This window comes from Lotus japonicus, chromosome 5 (assembly GCF_012489685.1).
Source record: "Lotus japonicus ecotype B-129 chromosome 5, LjGifu_v1.2".
NCBI classification, from domain to species: Eukaryota; Viridiplantae; Streptophyta; class Magnoliopsida; order Fabales; family Fabaceae; genus Lotus; species Lotus japonicus.
In genome coordinates, this window is record NC_080045.1 from 14,590,888 (window position 1) to 14,607,087 (window position 16,200).

Sequence of the window (16,200 nt, forward strand, 5' to 3'; positions counted from 1 at the left end):
GCATTCCTCTGATCAGAAGTCTACTAGGTTAAAGGTCAAGTCACTATCCAAAGTACAAAAGCAAATGTACTATCCTGACGACCTAACCTAACATTCTCAGCCACAGCAGAAGCTGGAAATTCCAGATCTACCCTCCAACGGTAGCATTCCCATGCAATGTTCAAACCCTAATCCTTGGAGTATATATAGAGGCTGAAGATTGAAAGATGCGGTTGGAAGAATCTCACACGCGCAAGCTATATTCAAATCTTCTAAGCATTCTTTCTTCATTGAATTCATTGTGTTTACTACAAGCTTTTAAGAAGCAATCTCTTTGTAAACAATATTTCTTAAACAGTTGTTTAGGTTACCTTTAGGAGATCAAGGTTGATCGGATCCTAGAGAAGACTAAGAGAGTGAATCTTAGTGTGAGCTAAGTCAGTGTATTGTTAGTCACTTGTAGGTTTCAAGTGCAGTTGTAACAATTATCTGATTAGTGGATTGCCTTCATTCTAAGAAGGAAGAAATCACCTTAACGGGTGGACTGGACTAGCTTGAGTGATTCATCAAGTGAACCAGGATAAAATCCTTGTGTGCTTTTCTAATCTCTTATCTTAAGCACCTTACTTGTGTCTCGAAAGATTTGCTAAAATCTTAAGGTAGAAGTTTTATTCTGAAAACGCTATTCAAACCCCCCCCCCTTTCTACCGTTTTTCATACCTTCACCCACGACCTCAGGTCCTCCTCAATAAGGGTAAAGGTCGCACTCCCCGAATGAGGCGTCTTATCCCACGCATATGTAGGTCTCTTGCTCATCTTCTAAGGTAACGCCATCAAGAGTACATAGGTAGAAGGAAGAAATGCAAGGGTCAACTTCTTATTCATCCCGATCTGACGACTGGCCTCATGGTAACAACACGAGTCTTTTCAGTGCGCTTTGTCCTCACTCACGCACTTCCTAGGAAAACTTCCCCGGAGGTCACCCATCATAATATTGCTCCAAGCCAAGCAAACTTAACCTTGGAGTTTTTATGAGTTGGACTCCTGAAAAGAAGATGCATCTTGTTGTTATGAGTAGTAACAATCAAATCATTTATGCCCTCCTCAACTGTATAGTCCCATACCTATACAGTCTCGGAATACCTCTTGTTCGGGTGCGAGATCGATTCATTCCTATGTCTCTCCTCCTAGAAGCCTGTCAGGAGCCGCTCCTTATCTGCGCCTCATTGCACCGACGATCACTCCTCGGCCTCGTCGACACCGGGTGTCACATTGTGAATTTGGGGGAAATTGATAAGGATTGAGGGTTTAGGGTGGGAAGTGAAGAGTTTCTGTTCTTGTTGTTCAATGAGTTTGATTCAACATCTCTGGTTCAACATCCATGAACATAGACCTGGTTTCAAGGCTTGGCTTTGGCTGAAAGGAGGGAGGGGAGAGTGAGAGGGAGAAGGAGAGGAAGAGAATAAGTCTAAAATGCCCTTGATGCACCGGTGGGCCAAAATATTAATGGTCCACCCTAGTGGGCACCTACGTTTAAAATCATTAATGGTTGTGTGTATAAAATCATCATATACAATTAAAATTAATATTATGAAATCATCATATACAATTAAAATATTGTTTTCCCATCTAACAATTTTTTTTTAACAAACTCTACATCCTTTTACTCAGATAATACTTTTAATTATTGTATGTATTGATTATTTAATCAAAACTAATAAAGTAAAAAATATTTTCTATGTATTCTAGAAAAATTTATTTTGGAAACATATTAATGATAATATTAAATAATGTTTATTTTTAAATTTTTTAAATTTATTCGATTATTATTTAGATTATGAATAATGTTATACTCTCAAATATTAAATCTAAATTTATTTATTCCATTTTATAAAATCTATATAGTTGTATAATATTATTTTTAAATGAATATAAATAGTAAAATTATAATTATTCAACTTATTTAATTTTATTTTAAGAATATAAAAATTGATGTCAATTTTATTTATAATAAAATAAATAATATTTTGTGTGTGTAAAATAATTTTTTCCTTAAAAATGTTTTAACTTTTTTAATATATATATATCCTAATATGAAACAATAATCACTTTAATGTCTAAAAAGAATTTATTGAAAGATCAGTTAATACACTTTCGAAAACTTAATTTCCGAAATATTATGGAACTTAAAAATCTGAAGTATTTTCCCACTCAAAAGCGGAGTGTTACATTATATTTTGCACTGCCGGATATGTAAATCACGAATTAATTTCGGAATATAAAATCTGAAAATGTAGGGTGTGAAATCTATTAGTGGGGTGAGAAATCTAACCCCTTAAACATTACATATATATATATATATAAGATTTTTTATGAGACTCTCACTTCATATATATATATATTTTTTTTGATAAGCTCACTTCATATATATATATATATATGGAGTATGATAACACTTAATACAATTTATTTTGGACAAAAATGCTGATACTTTCATTTTTTTTTTCAAAAAAAAAAAGCTATGGGTAGGACGGTAATATTTCTTTCCATCTCTTTCCAATTTCCACGATGTCGAGTGGTGGATTTAAGAGGTGACAATGGCACCTTATATTCTTAATTTTTTCACAATACTAGGATAAAAAATTATGGCACTATACTAATATTAGAAAACTAACATGTCTGTGTCAATATTCACATTTTCTTGTTTCTGTTAAAAAAATGAAAAACCTTTGCTGTTTTTACTCACATTATACACTTTCAAACTTCTTTACATTATCTTAATGTTTTACAAATCTAAATTTACCTTTTACACATAACTTCTTTTGACAAGTTTATATTCCTTCACTACGAAAAAATTCGATGTAACTAACCTACAGCCGGGCCAAGTTTATAAGATTTTTTATAAATAAATGGCTTAAATACTCTGGAGGTCCTTGAAATTGTCTAGCGTACAAAAATAAGTCCCTGAATTTTTTGTTCCGATTCCCAATCCCTGGAATTTTTTTTAATCAGAATAAGTCCGTACGTGTGTTTCCAGCTTATGTGGCTCAATTTTCGCTGAGTCATTTATTCCACGTGGCTTTTTTATTTTTTTTAAATACACATAGATTAAAAAAAATAAAATTAAACATTTAAATTTAAAATTAAAATCTCTTATTAACCTAATTTTAATTTTAAATTTTAATAAGTTAATAAGATTTTAATAAGATTTTAATTTTAAATTTTAAAAAGTTAATAATATTTTAAGTTTAAATTTTGAAATAGGTTAATAAGATTTTAATTTAAAATTTTAATGTTCAATTTTATTTTTTTAATCCATGTGTATTTAAAAAAAATAAAAAAAGCCACGTGAAATAAATGACTCAGCAAAAATTGAGCCACATAAGCTCAAAACACGAGTAAGGACTTATTCTGATTAAAGAAAAATTTCAGGGATTCAGAGTCATAATTTTTTTTCAGGGACTTATTTTCATACGACAGACAATTTCAGGGACCTCCAGAGTATTTAAATTAATAAATAAAATATAGAAATTCCAACTCACTTATCTTTAATGTGATTTGACGATGAGTTATTTAACCCAAACTTTCTCATGGGTAATTTACACAACCCATTATTTACAATCATACTAATCATAATAGTTATGGTGCCAATCTTCACTAAATACCGGAAACAGGTAGGAGACCCCTTTTATTGGTTTCTTACCACAGCCAGAGAGTAACAATAGGTTGTGACGTCTGCTGGACATGCGCGTTGTGAACATATTCTTAAACATAAGAAACACATTTAAATCAATTATTATAAACCATGCACAAAAGGTGACAATGTCACAATGTTCACATACTCAGAATAAATTAACTAGATGTAGTTAACCCCAAACTTTATCTTCCTGCCACATTTGGTGGGAACACTTTCTGGATAAAATTAAGGAAGCGACGTGAGTAGAATGTAGGATCAACCGCCGAGATAGTAATTGAATCAAATTGAAGTGATTTATATGCATGCTCAATCTTCTTAGTCATGTTGTACTCTTGCAATATATCAATGATACCCAGGTAAAGTACGACGTCGTAAGCCTCGTGAAACATTTGCATGTCCTCTTTTCCCGGAATCTGCTCTGCCCTTGATGGCATGTTCACACCAAGTTGGATTTGTAATCTGCAGAACAAGTTACCGGAAAAGAAAACTCTCAGTCTTTAATATTCAAGCAACAATGGTGCACTAAACAGCAGTTTTGGTTTAATCAATAGGGTCCTACGTTAAATAACTTGATTGTTAGGGGCAAAATCGGATAGATCTTATCTCTCTTCAAGGAAAAAATAGGCAACTTCAAATTTCTAACAATATGCAATGAATATGACAGAGCTTTAGGATCCATAAGCATTCAAGCACTGAGAGATTGTTAAGAAAGATTAAGAATTGTGAATATTCAGTTGTAGAGTACATCATATTTTCTTCAGCTTGACATTTATGATTTATCAATCAACTTCTCGTATTTCAAAATCACTTTTGACGAATGATTCATAGAGATTAACAGGAGTTCTCTTCATGCTGGAGCACGCAGGCCATCATTTAGCAACAACTAGGATATCTCTGAATTGCATCACACTCGTCCTTAAAATTAGGAGTGCAACTGAACCATCAGCTAGTAACTACCCAAATTTGTTATTTTATGAAGGCTTAAATAAGTTTTTGGTCCCTATTCTTTACCATATGTTTGGTTTTTGTCCCTCGTCGGAGCAAAGGTGGGCTTTAGTCCCTAACCTTTGCCAAAATGTTTGGTTTTCATCCCTCCGGAGCTCTGGATCAACGCCGGAGCTCCGGTGGCCCATGTGGCAATGCCACATTGGATTAATGAGGCCAGGTGTTATTATTATTATTGATTTTTTTTAAAACAAAAGGAAATTAACTGATTAATTAAAAACCTAAACTAATCCCTCATCTAAATTTACTAAGGTGGGCACACTAATCAGAACTCACATCATCAAATTCCCAGCCGCCAAAGTGGGTCTCCCGTTTCATCGATCAATTGAATGTCAAACCTTCAACCTTCAACTTTGAACCCTAACATCTCCACCCACCATCAACTTCGTGTTCACCATCATCGTCGTCCTTGCCCTTTCTCTCTCCCTGTCCTCGACCTTTCTCTCTCCTGTCGTAGATCTGCCTAGATCTGGCTAGCCCTGCAACTTCATCCACATCTCAAAAGCTCCCTCTTTTATCTGAACTAAGAGTTGACGTTGCAGGTTGAAAGAGAGAGGTCGCAGATCCAGTCCCGGTGGAAGCGGAGGCGTCACGACGAAGTGGATTTGCAGAGGCGGTTCTGGTTCAGTGTGGTGGTGGGTGTTGTTTCTAATCGAATCTGAGGGTGGGGATCCCAGATTCTGTTGTTTTCAGATTGGGATCTGAATTGATGGGGGGATCCCAAATCTTGCTTCAACCTGTTGATGGTGAATTGATACAAAATTGCAATGATTTCATGTTGGTTCAGGCCTAGGGTGAAGAAGATGACGATGAAAATGATTAAGAGGAAGTATATGTTCTGGGATCTAGAGTATTGGGTGGATTGAGTGGATGAACAAGTGCTGTGCGTTGTGTATTTGCTTCGACAGAGGAAGATTGGATGAGGATCACGGTGTGGTTGGATGACATTAGTTGTTCTGCTTAATGCCATTATTTCCTCATACTTTGAAGGATATACAAAGCTATGTGTTTCTGGGTTTGTGATTTTATTCTGGGTTTGAGATTTTGTTTTCTGGGTTTGAGGATGATATGATGTTGAAGATGATAAGATGAAGATTTAATTTGGGAAATTTTTTTTTTGGTCAAAGTTTGGGATTTAAGTTTGATGGTTTAGGTGAAAGATTTAATTTAAATGATGGGATTTAAGGGTTTTAATTATGGATTATTTTTAATTCCACGTGGTCATGCCACATGGGCCACCGAAGCTCCGGCGTTGACCTAGAGCTCCGGAGGGATGAAAACCAATCATTTTGGCAAAGGTTAGGGACTAAAGCCCACCTTTGCTCCGGCGAGGGACGAAAACCAAACATATGGTAAAGATAGGGACCAAAAACTTATTTAAGCCTTTTATGAAGATACAAGAAGTGATTATGAACTTGGAGGTGCAATGATCAAACATAATACCAGGATAGCTGAGGTGCTATGGTGTTACTAGTGATAAAGAACAATGACAGTACCATTAAAATCATGAAGAAACTATACCTTGCTGTACCGGGTAGAAGTAGATCCACCTCCTCGTCACCAGCAGCTGAAGCTCGCAATCTGCTACCCCTGATGTGGGACCCTACAACAACGCTGCCATCATCTGCTCCTCGAGGGACCAGAACAAGGCCTTGCGGGTAGTTGTATACTTCATCCTCCAGAGGGTCTGTCAGTTGATCATCGACATAGTTTTAAAATTTATCAGTTTCATGGTTATAGTTCTAGTACAAAAATCAAGTACTAAATCACAGCTGAAACCTTCGAACACAAAAAAGATAGAGAAGAAAAAAGAAAATCATTGCTGGAACTTGTAAGCATAATGACAGAAAAATTGGAAACCCATTCATAAACGTAGTTGTAAACCCCCGACTCCAATTGGAAACCCAACAAAGCACCCAATTCAAGGGTTCAGTTACCAATTTCAGTGCGAAAAATCCCCGAGACTGAACTAAAAATTCTAAGAAAAATAAATAAAGGAATAAGCTACAAGGAAGAGTCTGGACCGAATGCCAGTCAGCATATTTTAACTGGACCAACCAAGGATATGGGTTTCCCTTCCAGACCTCCAGTGCAGACCATGCATATTGTTCACGAATTGTTGATAACAAACAGCATAGAAATTGTTTATAGTAAAAAGGTCAGACTTACATTAAAGAGAAGTTTTCAGAAATACCCAGGTCCACAGTACCGAAACATAATAAGCAGTATTTATATCTGGTCACATCAATAACTGGGGGCAAGATATTATCTATTCATTCCTGGACATTATTTCACACTTCTGATGTACACAGAATTTTAATTAAATGCACCTTAGTACCTTACTATATTAAGAAATATATACTTTCAGAAATAAATGTCAATCACAAAGGCAAAGCACAAATGATTATCTTTCTAGATAGGATCTTACCTTCCTCTGCAAGAACTGCCAAACCATCAGCATTAATGCTCTGGTTGTAGGATGGGCGAGGATGCAGCTGCTGCGGAGCTCGATAATGAACACCTAGAAGCAGGCTGTAATCCATTATGCGTTGTTCTTCCAAGAACTTGCTATCGATCTCAATCTGCCTGCACAATAGTATGAGTAAGAGGTCATCCTCAAATTTTGAAGTCAAGCATTGTAGGACTCAACAATCTATATCATGAAAATTGAGGAAAAACTCGTCTTACAAATTTTCAGAATTCTAACAAACACTAACAGTTCCTATTTTTAATAAGCAGCAATATAAAACAAATAGCAACAGCAAAAAAAACCTTATCCCACTAGGTGAGGTCGGCTATATGGATCACACTATACCATTGAGCTCGATCAAAAACCAGATTATGAGAGATATTATTGATAATGAGATCATATTTAACAATATCTTCCCAAGTTCTTTTTGGCCTCCCTCTACCTCTCTTCAGAGGACTAAATATCATGTAATCAACCCTTTTCACCGGTGCCTCCAAAGTTCTTCTTTGTACATGTCCATACCACCTTAACCGGTTTTCCATCAGCTTCTTCATGATAGGTGCCACCCCAATATCTCCTCTGATCCGCTCATTGTGTATCTTATATGGGCACAAAATTGCAAAAAACATTCCTTCCTTAAAAAACTGTACACGCTCAATGTATAGTGTATCAAAGTATGCAATAAGGATCCTTCTGCATTACCTGTACTGTACAGATAAATACACACTGACACGCAAATTATATATTTGCATGTAAGCAAGTATGTAGTATGCACGTGTCTTAATTTGCTATGTTCATTGTAACTTTGTAAAAGGAGAGGAATTTATCTTCCTCTTCTTTATATTCCTAGTAATAAAATCTTTTTTGAAAGCTCAAAAACAAAAACAAAATATTTTGTAAATACCCCGTACTTTAATAAAGACTCCCGCCAGGATGGTTCCAAGAAAAAGCAATAGTTTAGATCCAAATCTTTAAGAGTGGTATTCTCATCAATTTCTATCTTGTCTGAAGAACGTCCAAAGGATGAACCTTTTAAATCAAATCTCCTATGGATCCTTAATTCCGTGCAGAACATATTTCCCATTACAACAAAGCGAAACTGCAAAATAGAAAATTTCATATAAATAATAGCTCCCAATGAAACGAAAAAAAGATTATCAACTCGTTTTGCAATAAAGATGCAAGTCATGATAGGTTCAAATATTTGATGTGGTACACTTGCATTATGAAGATTTTCATTCTTTTTATATTTCAGATTTTCAAGTATTAAGTTGCAAATCATGTCATTAGTAATCGATAAATACTCCAGAGAAAGACTGATTTTAAGGAAGGACGCACATTACAACAAAGCGAAACTGCAAGATAGAAAATTTCATATAAATATTAGCTCCCAATGAAACGAAAAAAGGATTATCAATTCGGTTGGCAATAAAGATGTAAGTCATGATAGGTTCAAATATTTGATGTGGTACATCTGCATTATGAAGATTTTCATTCTTTTTATATTTCAGATTTTCAAGTATTCAGTTGCAAATCATGGCATTAGAAATCAATAAATACTCCAGAGAAAGACTGATTTTAAGGAAGGACGCACATTACCTTTTGTCCACTCGAAGGTATAATCCTGTGCAGACCAAAAAATTTTGTGACTAGTGTATTCTCATATGATTTCACATGATGATGATAGTCTGGAAGCATTCGTAGAAGAACCTACATTTAAAATTTTGGTCACTAAATTTGTATTTTATAATGAAAAAAAGGGAAGTAGACAAGAACAAGGGAACACTATGATATCATTACTGAACAAATGTACCCGAAGATGATTAAGTGTTATACGAGCTCAATTTCCTTTTGTCAATTATTGGATTAAAAAGTACACCCTCCGGTCACTATTATAAGCAAAAACAATATTTTAGATTCATTGAGTAAATGATGTATAGTCATTATTATAGACTAGATACATCATTTATTGAATGAATTTAAAAACTTGTTTTTTGCTTATAATAGTGACCGGAGGGTGTAGTTCTATAAGAGAGAAAAGTGCAATAGAATAATAGGAATTAGGAAGCATAAAATATAATACAAAACCAACCCAAAAATAAAAGGAGAGAGAATTCAGGGGATAAAAAACCCAGAACGCTGGATGTAGCCAAAAACACAATTTATACCAATCAAAGCTCGAGCAAAGCAATGCTTTTAAAAATGTACGCATTCCATACATTAGAGAACTGAAAACACCACACAATTTCATGAAGAACTTTATGGTTTCTATGAAGTCTTGAACCCAACCATGAGAAACAGCTGCATAGTGATGGGTCACATCCAATGATCATTCAAAATACCAAAGAAACTACTCAAAAGGAAATTAACAACATAACAATGTGACATAGATTATGTCTAATATTTAGGTTTTGATTCATTCAAACCCAACTTTATCTTCCTATCACTCACTTCTTTTCCTATCACATGTCTTTCATTTCTGTCTCCTCTTCCTATATCACTCTAGGTGTGGAAGGAAATGGGGTGTGAACTCATCTTTTTCTCAAATATTTTTAAGCAGGGTTGTCAATAGTGCACTATAGCTCGCGGTGTGTAGCGAGCCCTTGTGGCTCCTTGTTGATGCGCAGATTTGCAATTTTGTGTAGCAGCAGTTGCTGTGGAAAACGAGGCCATCACTACTCAATTTGGCTGCTATTTGGTGGGATTGAAATATTGCTACATGGTGACGGGTCACATCCAATGATCATCCAAAACACCAAAGAAACTACTAAGGAAAGTAAATTAACACATAACAATGATGAGATGGATTATGTCTAATATTTAAAGCAGCGTTGTCAATAGCACGCAATAGCTGTGGAACAGCACTGTCGCGGTGTGTAGCAGCCCCTTGCCGCTTCTTGCTGATGTGAAGTCTTGCAATTTTGTGTAGCAACAGCCGCACTGGAAAACGAGGCTGTCACAACTCAATTTGGCCGGTATTCGGTGGCATTGATGAAAACTCAACACTGCCCTTGAAGCCAACCTTAGAGGATTTGGTTGGTTACAGTTAAGTTTAAGCCTTAGAGGCATAAAGTTCTCAGTTACCTTGACTTTGTTTGGCATTTAGTTCTATGTTTGTTCAAGACACCTACAAATTAATTGTTAGTTATGAATGTCAACAATGTCGAATATTTATATATGTATACAGTATATATTTGTTGTCTTACATGAATATACTGTTTCCAAGTGAAGTATTAAAGATATTAAGGACCTACATTGACTAGAGATATGACTAAAGAAATCCTTCTAAAGGGCAAGACAATCCTTACACCTAAGCTAGTTTTTGGAGGGTAGGGTTAGACGAATCCGAAATTCCTAAGATGGTAACAAAGTCTATCCTAGATCCATTTTGTTACTGGGCCACCCAATATGAGCCACTCACCAAAGTTTAAAGTTCAAGAATCAACCTGACCCACAATTGATTTAGGAAAAAATAATCAAGTTCATCTGACCCACGACTATTCTAGGAGAAATTGATGAAGTCAATATGGCCTCATAAATATCCCATCATGGGCATGAAGCATTTCCATAAATATCAAGCCTATGATATCCATGCTCCAAATGTCCAGCGCTGGTGCGTGAGGTGTGTGTGTGTGAAGGTCCAATATGGACTACAACTACAAATATGGCCATAGAAGTCCTTGTAAAAGGCATGGCAATCCTCACTGCTAACCTAGCTTTTGAGGCAGGGCCTAGCCCAAAAATCTCAAGAGAAGTTTATAGTTTGTGCCACACTTCAATGTCATCTTGGGCGCAATGATGTCATCAGCTCTAGTAGCAAGCATGTAATTGATAACCAAACCAAAAAACATACAGGAATGGTGGAGATAAACACACCAAAAAACATACAGGAATGATGGAGATATAAATTTTAATTGATGAAGAGTGTCATTCTATGGGTGCAAACTGTATCATGCATTTGAAACTGCGAATTAGAAAGAGAACCAGTAGAAAACAAGCCTCCAAGGCATATCTTATGTATATCAGCAACTGCAACAAATGATAATGAATAAGATCCACATATAACATACCTTTACTTCAGATCTTCGCAGTGTCTTGATCATAAATCGATCATCTTGAGACAGGAAAAAGACGCTACCACTTTTCCCGGGAGAAGATAGTTCCCTCAGGGCATCATTTCCACAAATGGACATCATATAGTCAGCAGCATCAATCTTGAACAACTCTCTCAAATTTCTGTAATAGGACACAAGGTCATATACGACAACCAAATGAAAAGTGACAAGAAATAGTAGAGAGCAAAATAAAGGCTGTAGCTGTGGTTCCTTAGGCATGTATACAAACACAATTGGAAACAATGAAAGGGCAATTTTCGTTATAATATCTGAAAATGAAAGGTCAATTTTCTGTTTTATTCTGTTGTCTTTGTTGTTCAAACTTGTCAAGAAAATATATGCATGATTATGGTCCTGTACAATTGAAAGCACAACTCAACAACTGGTAAAATGCGAAGATGGTATTCCAGCCTAATGAAAGTGCACCAACATAATACTTAAGGTTTTCATGTAAGTGAAGCAAGAATTCAACATGTAATCCACATTGCTTAATAAACAATTATGCAATTACAAGTCAATACAGAATAATTATTCTACATTTGAATTTGTCTCAACTCTCAACTTTAACAAGCAAGTTTGATGATTATACCAAACCATTAAGAAGGATTTTGATTCAAATGGCCTGTCATTACTATGGCCTTATCTGATTCATGTAGTCAGGCCCACCTAGTTAGAAAAAGATTTTGTTATCGTGGTGGTATTGATGGCAAGTGGTCCACTGGCCATTGTAATATGAAATAAATACGAAAAAAGAAATGCTAAAAATTTATATACGCATTTATTTTTTGTTGTTCCTAATAGCATAAAAGTGAATAATAGAACTAATATGGTAGATTAAAGTTTAGTCAACTTAAGAGGGAAAAAATAGAAATTTTGATGAAAACAGAACTAGTCATATAGCCTGATGCTACCAACCAATCATAAAGAGTGACAAGGAGGAGTGATTGAATGAAGCAGATGCTCATGATATGAATATTATAAACACTTCCTGCAGAAATAAAATGTGCCAATAACAAAGTGGAGGCAAAGCAGCATACATAAACAAGGATTGGTTTAAATGCATGCCTAGTAGTCCATGAATGAAACTTCAGAAATAAATTAAGCCTAAAAAAGTTTCAAGGACTTACCTGAACACCATTGGACAATAATCTTTCCATTTAAAATCCTCTGACTGATGAGGAGGTGTCAGCTGAGAACCTTCTTTAGGAAAGTTCATCCAAAAGCTTGCTCTGGGGCCAAAATCTGATGCTCGAACTTCTCGTCTCTGTATGGGGGTAATCTTACCCACAGTATACCTAGCCATTTCAAAGCCCATTCGTATATTATTTATGGAAAACCATGCAAAAGTAAATATTGATAGTCCAGAATAATATTTTAGCTTTTAAAGGTAGTTTTTTTGCCTTCATTTTTTTATGGATAGATAGACAGGATCCACATTCCATTTTCTTGAAACCTGGAGATATAATTTAGTGATTTGTAAGTAAGTTATAGTTTAGAGGATGATGATCTGAAAGTTGAATTTTTTTTCTTTTTCAGAGCCACATATATCAGATCTCTATTATTTACTGTTAATGAACAAAAGAGAAAGGAAGATGAGATGAGTGATGACCACTATTACGGTTAATGAAGACATGTATACAGCCGGACGAAATTCTCATATAAAGAATAAATATTTCTAATCAGAAGAATTTATGTCCTCCTTCCATCATGGATTCATCTTGAATTCTGTGTAGATAAAAACAAATAAAAAAATGCAGAATTTGCAGAATATGAATCATGTGGTATTGATACAAATGATCAGCTAAAGCAGTTTTATGTGCAAAAAGTCAAGATAGAGAGAGACTTTTACCTTATTCCGAGTTGCAGACTAAGCATCAGATCATAACTCCTGTGGCCTTTAATGATTGTTTCACCAGGTCTTTGAATCTCTTTGGCAAGTTTTCTTTGAAGCTGTTTTGCTTTTCTAGCCAATGATGAAAAACTACTATTTAAAACTTGCTCACTAATTAATACACCTTGCATATACTCACGCTCCAAAATTGGGATCTTTGCATTAGCCTCTTTATCTCCAGTTTCAAATACAGAATCTGTTGAACCTAATTTTGAATCATGGCCAATAACTTTCTCAATAGACACCTCAAGACTCCAGCGTCTTTCTAGAGAAACATTTTTGGTGCGAGATTGTTCTAGATTTAAAAGGTTTCCTTTAGCGAGCTTATCAGATGAAAAATGACTTGATCTCTGGTTCTCACCAACCTTGACATCTCCCATATCAACTGATGCAGCATGATGAATATGCACCTGTTTCTGTTTTCTCAAATCGGGCAATAGTCCTCTTTTTCTCAACGCGTTAAGATATATTTCTTGTGCCGATGGAAGACAGCTGCCTCTCGGATAAAAGGTTCCCTTGCCATCTTTCAGACCCCGTGTCCAAGTCCCAACATAGCAGCCTCCATCACTCCAAGTATATACCCCAAGACCATGCATCATACCATTTAACCAGCTTCCTTCAAATGAGTCTCCATTTAACCAGGTGAGAGTTCCTTTTCCTGACATTCTCCCACCTTTCATATTCCCCAAATATACATTACCATTTGCCCAGGTATACTTTCCTGGACCCTCCGGTGTTCCTTGGATCCAAGAGCCTTCACAGATATCTCCATTTGGATAAACTTGACAACCCAGCCCATGTTTAAGATTCAACCGCCAGCGACCTTTGTAGGTCAGACTATCAGAACCAATATATGTTCCGGTACCGTTGATATAGCCACCAGAGAATTCACCCTCATATACTGCTCCAGAACTCCATTGTATTTTCCCAGATCCATTTCTCATCCCCCGGCTCCACTCACCCTCATACACACAACCATCTGACCATACATACCGACCCTGACCCTCTGGAATGTTGCCGAGAAGGGACCCAGCATACGTTTCCCCATTAGAAAGTAAGAGTTCCCCAACTCTAAATCCAGGAATTTCAGTGGAATGCCCAGCTTCACCGTTTGTCAATATCGATATGCTGCCTATCGCAGAAATGACATCAAGAGATTTCGTTCTCTCTGCACAAGAAAGTGCTCCATCCAAATTCTCAACTATGGCCACAGGGCCAGACATGCATAGATCAAAGGGAATATTTCCTTATAGAATTACAACTATCCAAAATCCTCAACAGCTACAAGACAAGAAGTGCTGCATATAGGAAATCTTACCACCAGATTGAACCTTGAAAGTCCTTGTCCTTTCAACTAGAAAAGAGTAGTCAGGAAAAAAAAAATTAGAAACTTATCATTGCTCAAACCAGAAGAGATCCACATTCATTGTAAGAAAATTAATTTTAAATAGCAGTGACAAACACATCCTTCGCTAAATTTGGCAGACAACTACATACATTGGGGAACTACGCAATTGAACAAACACCACAACTGCACTACAAGCAATAGAAATTTCAAAAGAAATTACCGAAAGGATAAAAACTAAAAAACCGAATGAAAAAAATGCAAGTATTTAAATGCCTGACTAGGAAGCTAAACTTTCTTACTGCTGAAAGTCACGAAACCGAACAACTAGCAGTATTTTGTCCTCATCAAGAGAAAATTCAATTGAAGAGAAAAAGAAACAAAGTTTCCAACATTATTGCACAATGAAGCAACAAGTGCTATTCCAATTTCATAGGTTAAAAATTGCATAAACCTTGAATTCCAAATCAAACAAGCCATCAAAAGAAAACAATTGAATGCTTAGTTCCGTGAGAACAAAACGCTTGAACTAACATGAGTATATTTTAGTTTACCTGAAAATCAGATTACAACCTGAACTATAACACAGAAAAAGAGTCACATGCAAACAACAATCACAAGATAATGGTGAAAATCGATTGCACATTCATTAGCAACATCCATAACCGCAATTTCAGAGAGAGAGAGAGAGAGAGAGGTACCTTGAAAGTGAAAGAATGAAGTTTGGTTCAGCACAAATCGCAACACTCTCAACTCTCTCTACCAAAATTTCGGTTTCGTTTTTGTGATGAGTTTGTTTTGTTTTTGGTATGGGATGGGTTGCGATGATTATGGTAACAGTGTGCTGTGTGCTGTGTGCTGTGTGCTGATCGGATCTTCAATTCAACTCCGTGTTATTTAATTCTCCCCTTGTCTTTTCTTCACCCCAACGAGTGGAGATCATGAGATGGCTTCAATGGGCTCCTTTATTCCAATTTCAAGCTACATTTTTCTATCAATTAATTAATTAATTAGTATAGCCCCAAAATACATCCACTTTTTATTTTTTTCCTTAAAGCCAAAGACAATTAGACTAATCTATGAGATGATATTAAGCTATAGATATCTCCTGAGAAATTATTTTTTCATGTCATTGGGCCGTTGTTAAACTGTAGACTAAATATTAGAATATTTTGCAAGTGTGTTAGACTTGTTGGTACAATGCATCTTTTTTAGTGTAAGACAGAAAACAATTTGAGACAAGAATATCCACATCTTAGTCGAGCTAGTTCTTTTTGTGAATGTTTTTTCAACCACAAAACTTATATCGGAGACATTACTTAAGGAAAATCAAGTATATAACATTTAAACCGATCATTGTATTGTCCGAGTTGCGAATGTGTATATGGTACTATAAGCGCGGTTGTTCAATGTATTGTCCGTGTTGAGTTGGATTGCGGTAAGAGGATTACTAATCAACGTAACGGTTAAATCCAATAATTAGGTTCTCAAACAAGCAAGTTGTGACAAAGAGCGTCCCAGCTAATATATTTGATTTGATGACAATTGGATTTGGTCTCCTTATTAAGCTCAAAAGTCTTATTCTACCTTCCAACTTCCAACTAGTGTCCCAACCCCTGCCTCTGCCTCTACCTTCCCCTGATGTCATATATGTTATTAAATTTGGCTACCTGTACTTCAACTTACGTCATTATATTA

At 35.8% G+C, this 16,200-nt stretch overlaps 1 protein-coding gene across 1 annotated transcript; it reads right to left on the reverse strand.

The window, feature by feature from the left end:
- Nucleotides 1-3,632: 3,632 nt before the first annotated feature.
- Nucleotides 3,633-15,445, reverse strand: LOC130721084 (phosphatidylinositol 4-phosphate 5-kinase 9-like). The gene is made up of 9 exons (XM_057571818.1): nucleotides 15,204-15,445; nucleotides 13,116-14,511; nucleotides 12,394-12,561; nucleotides 11,222-11,387; nucleotides 8,751-8,861; nucleotides 8,063-8,250; nucleotides 7,110-7,267; nucleotides 6,203-6,368; nucleotides 3,633-4,135 (listed from the first exon to the last, which is right to left on the reverse strand). Exons 2-9 carry the CDS (start codon nucleotides 14,378-14,380, stop codon nucleotides 3,859-3,861), a joined length of 2,499 nt encoding a protein of 832 aa, XP_057427801.1. The 5' UTR covers nucleotides 14,381-14,511; nucleotides 15,204-15,445; the 3' UTR covers nucleotides 3,633-3,858.
- Between the last annotated feature and the right edge of the window lie 755 nt (nucleotides 15,446-16,200).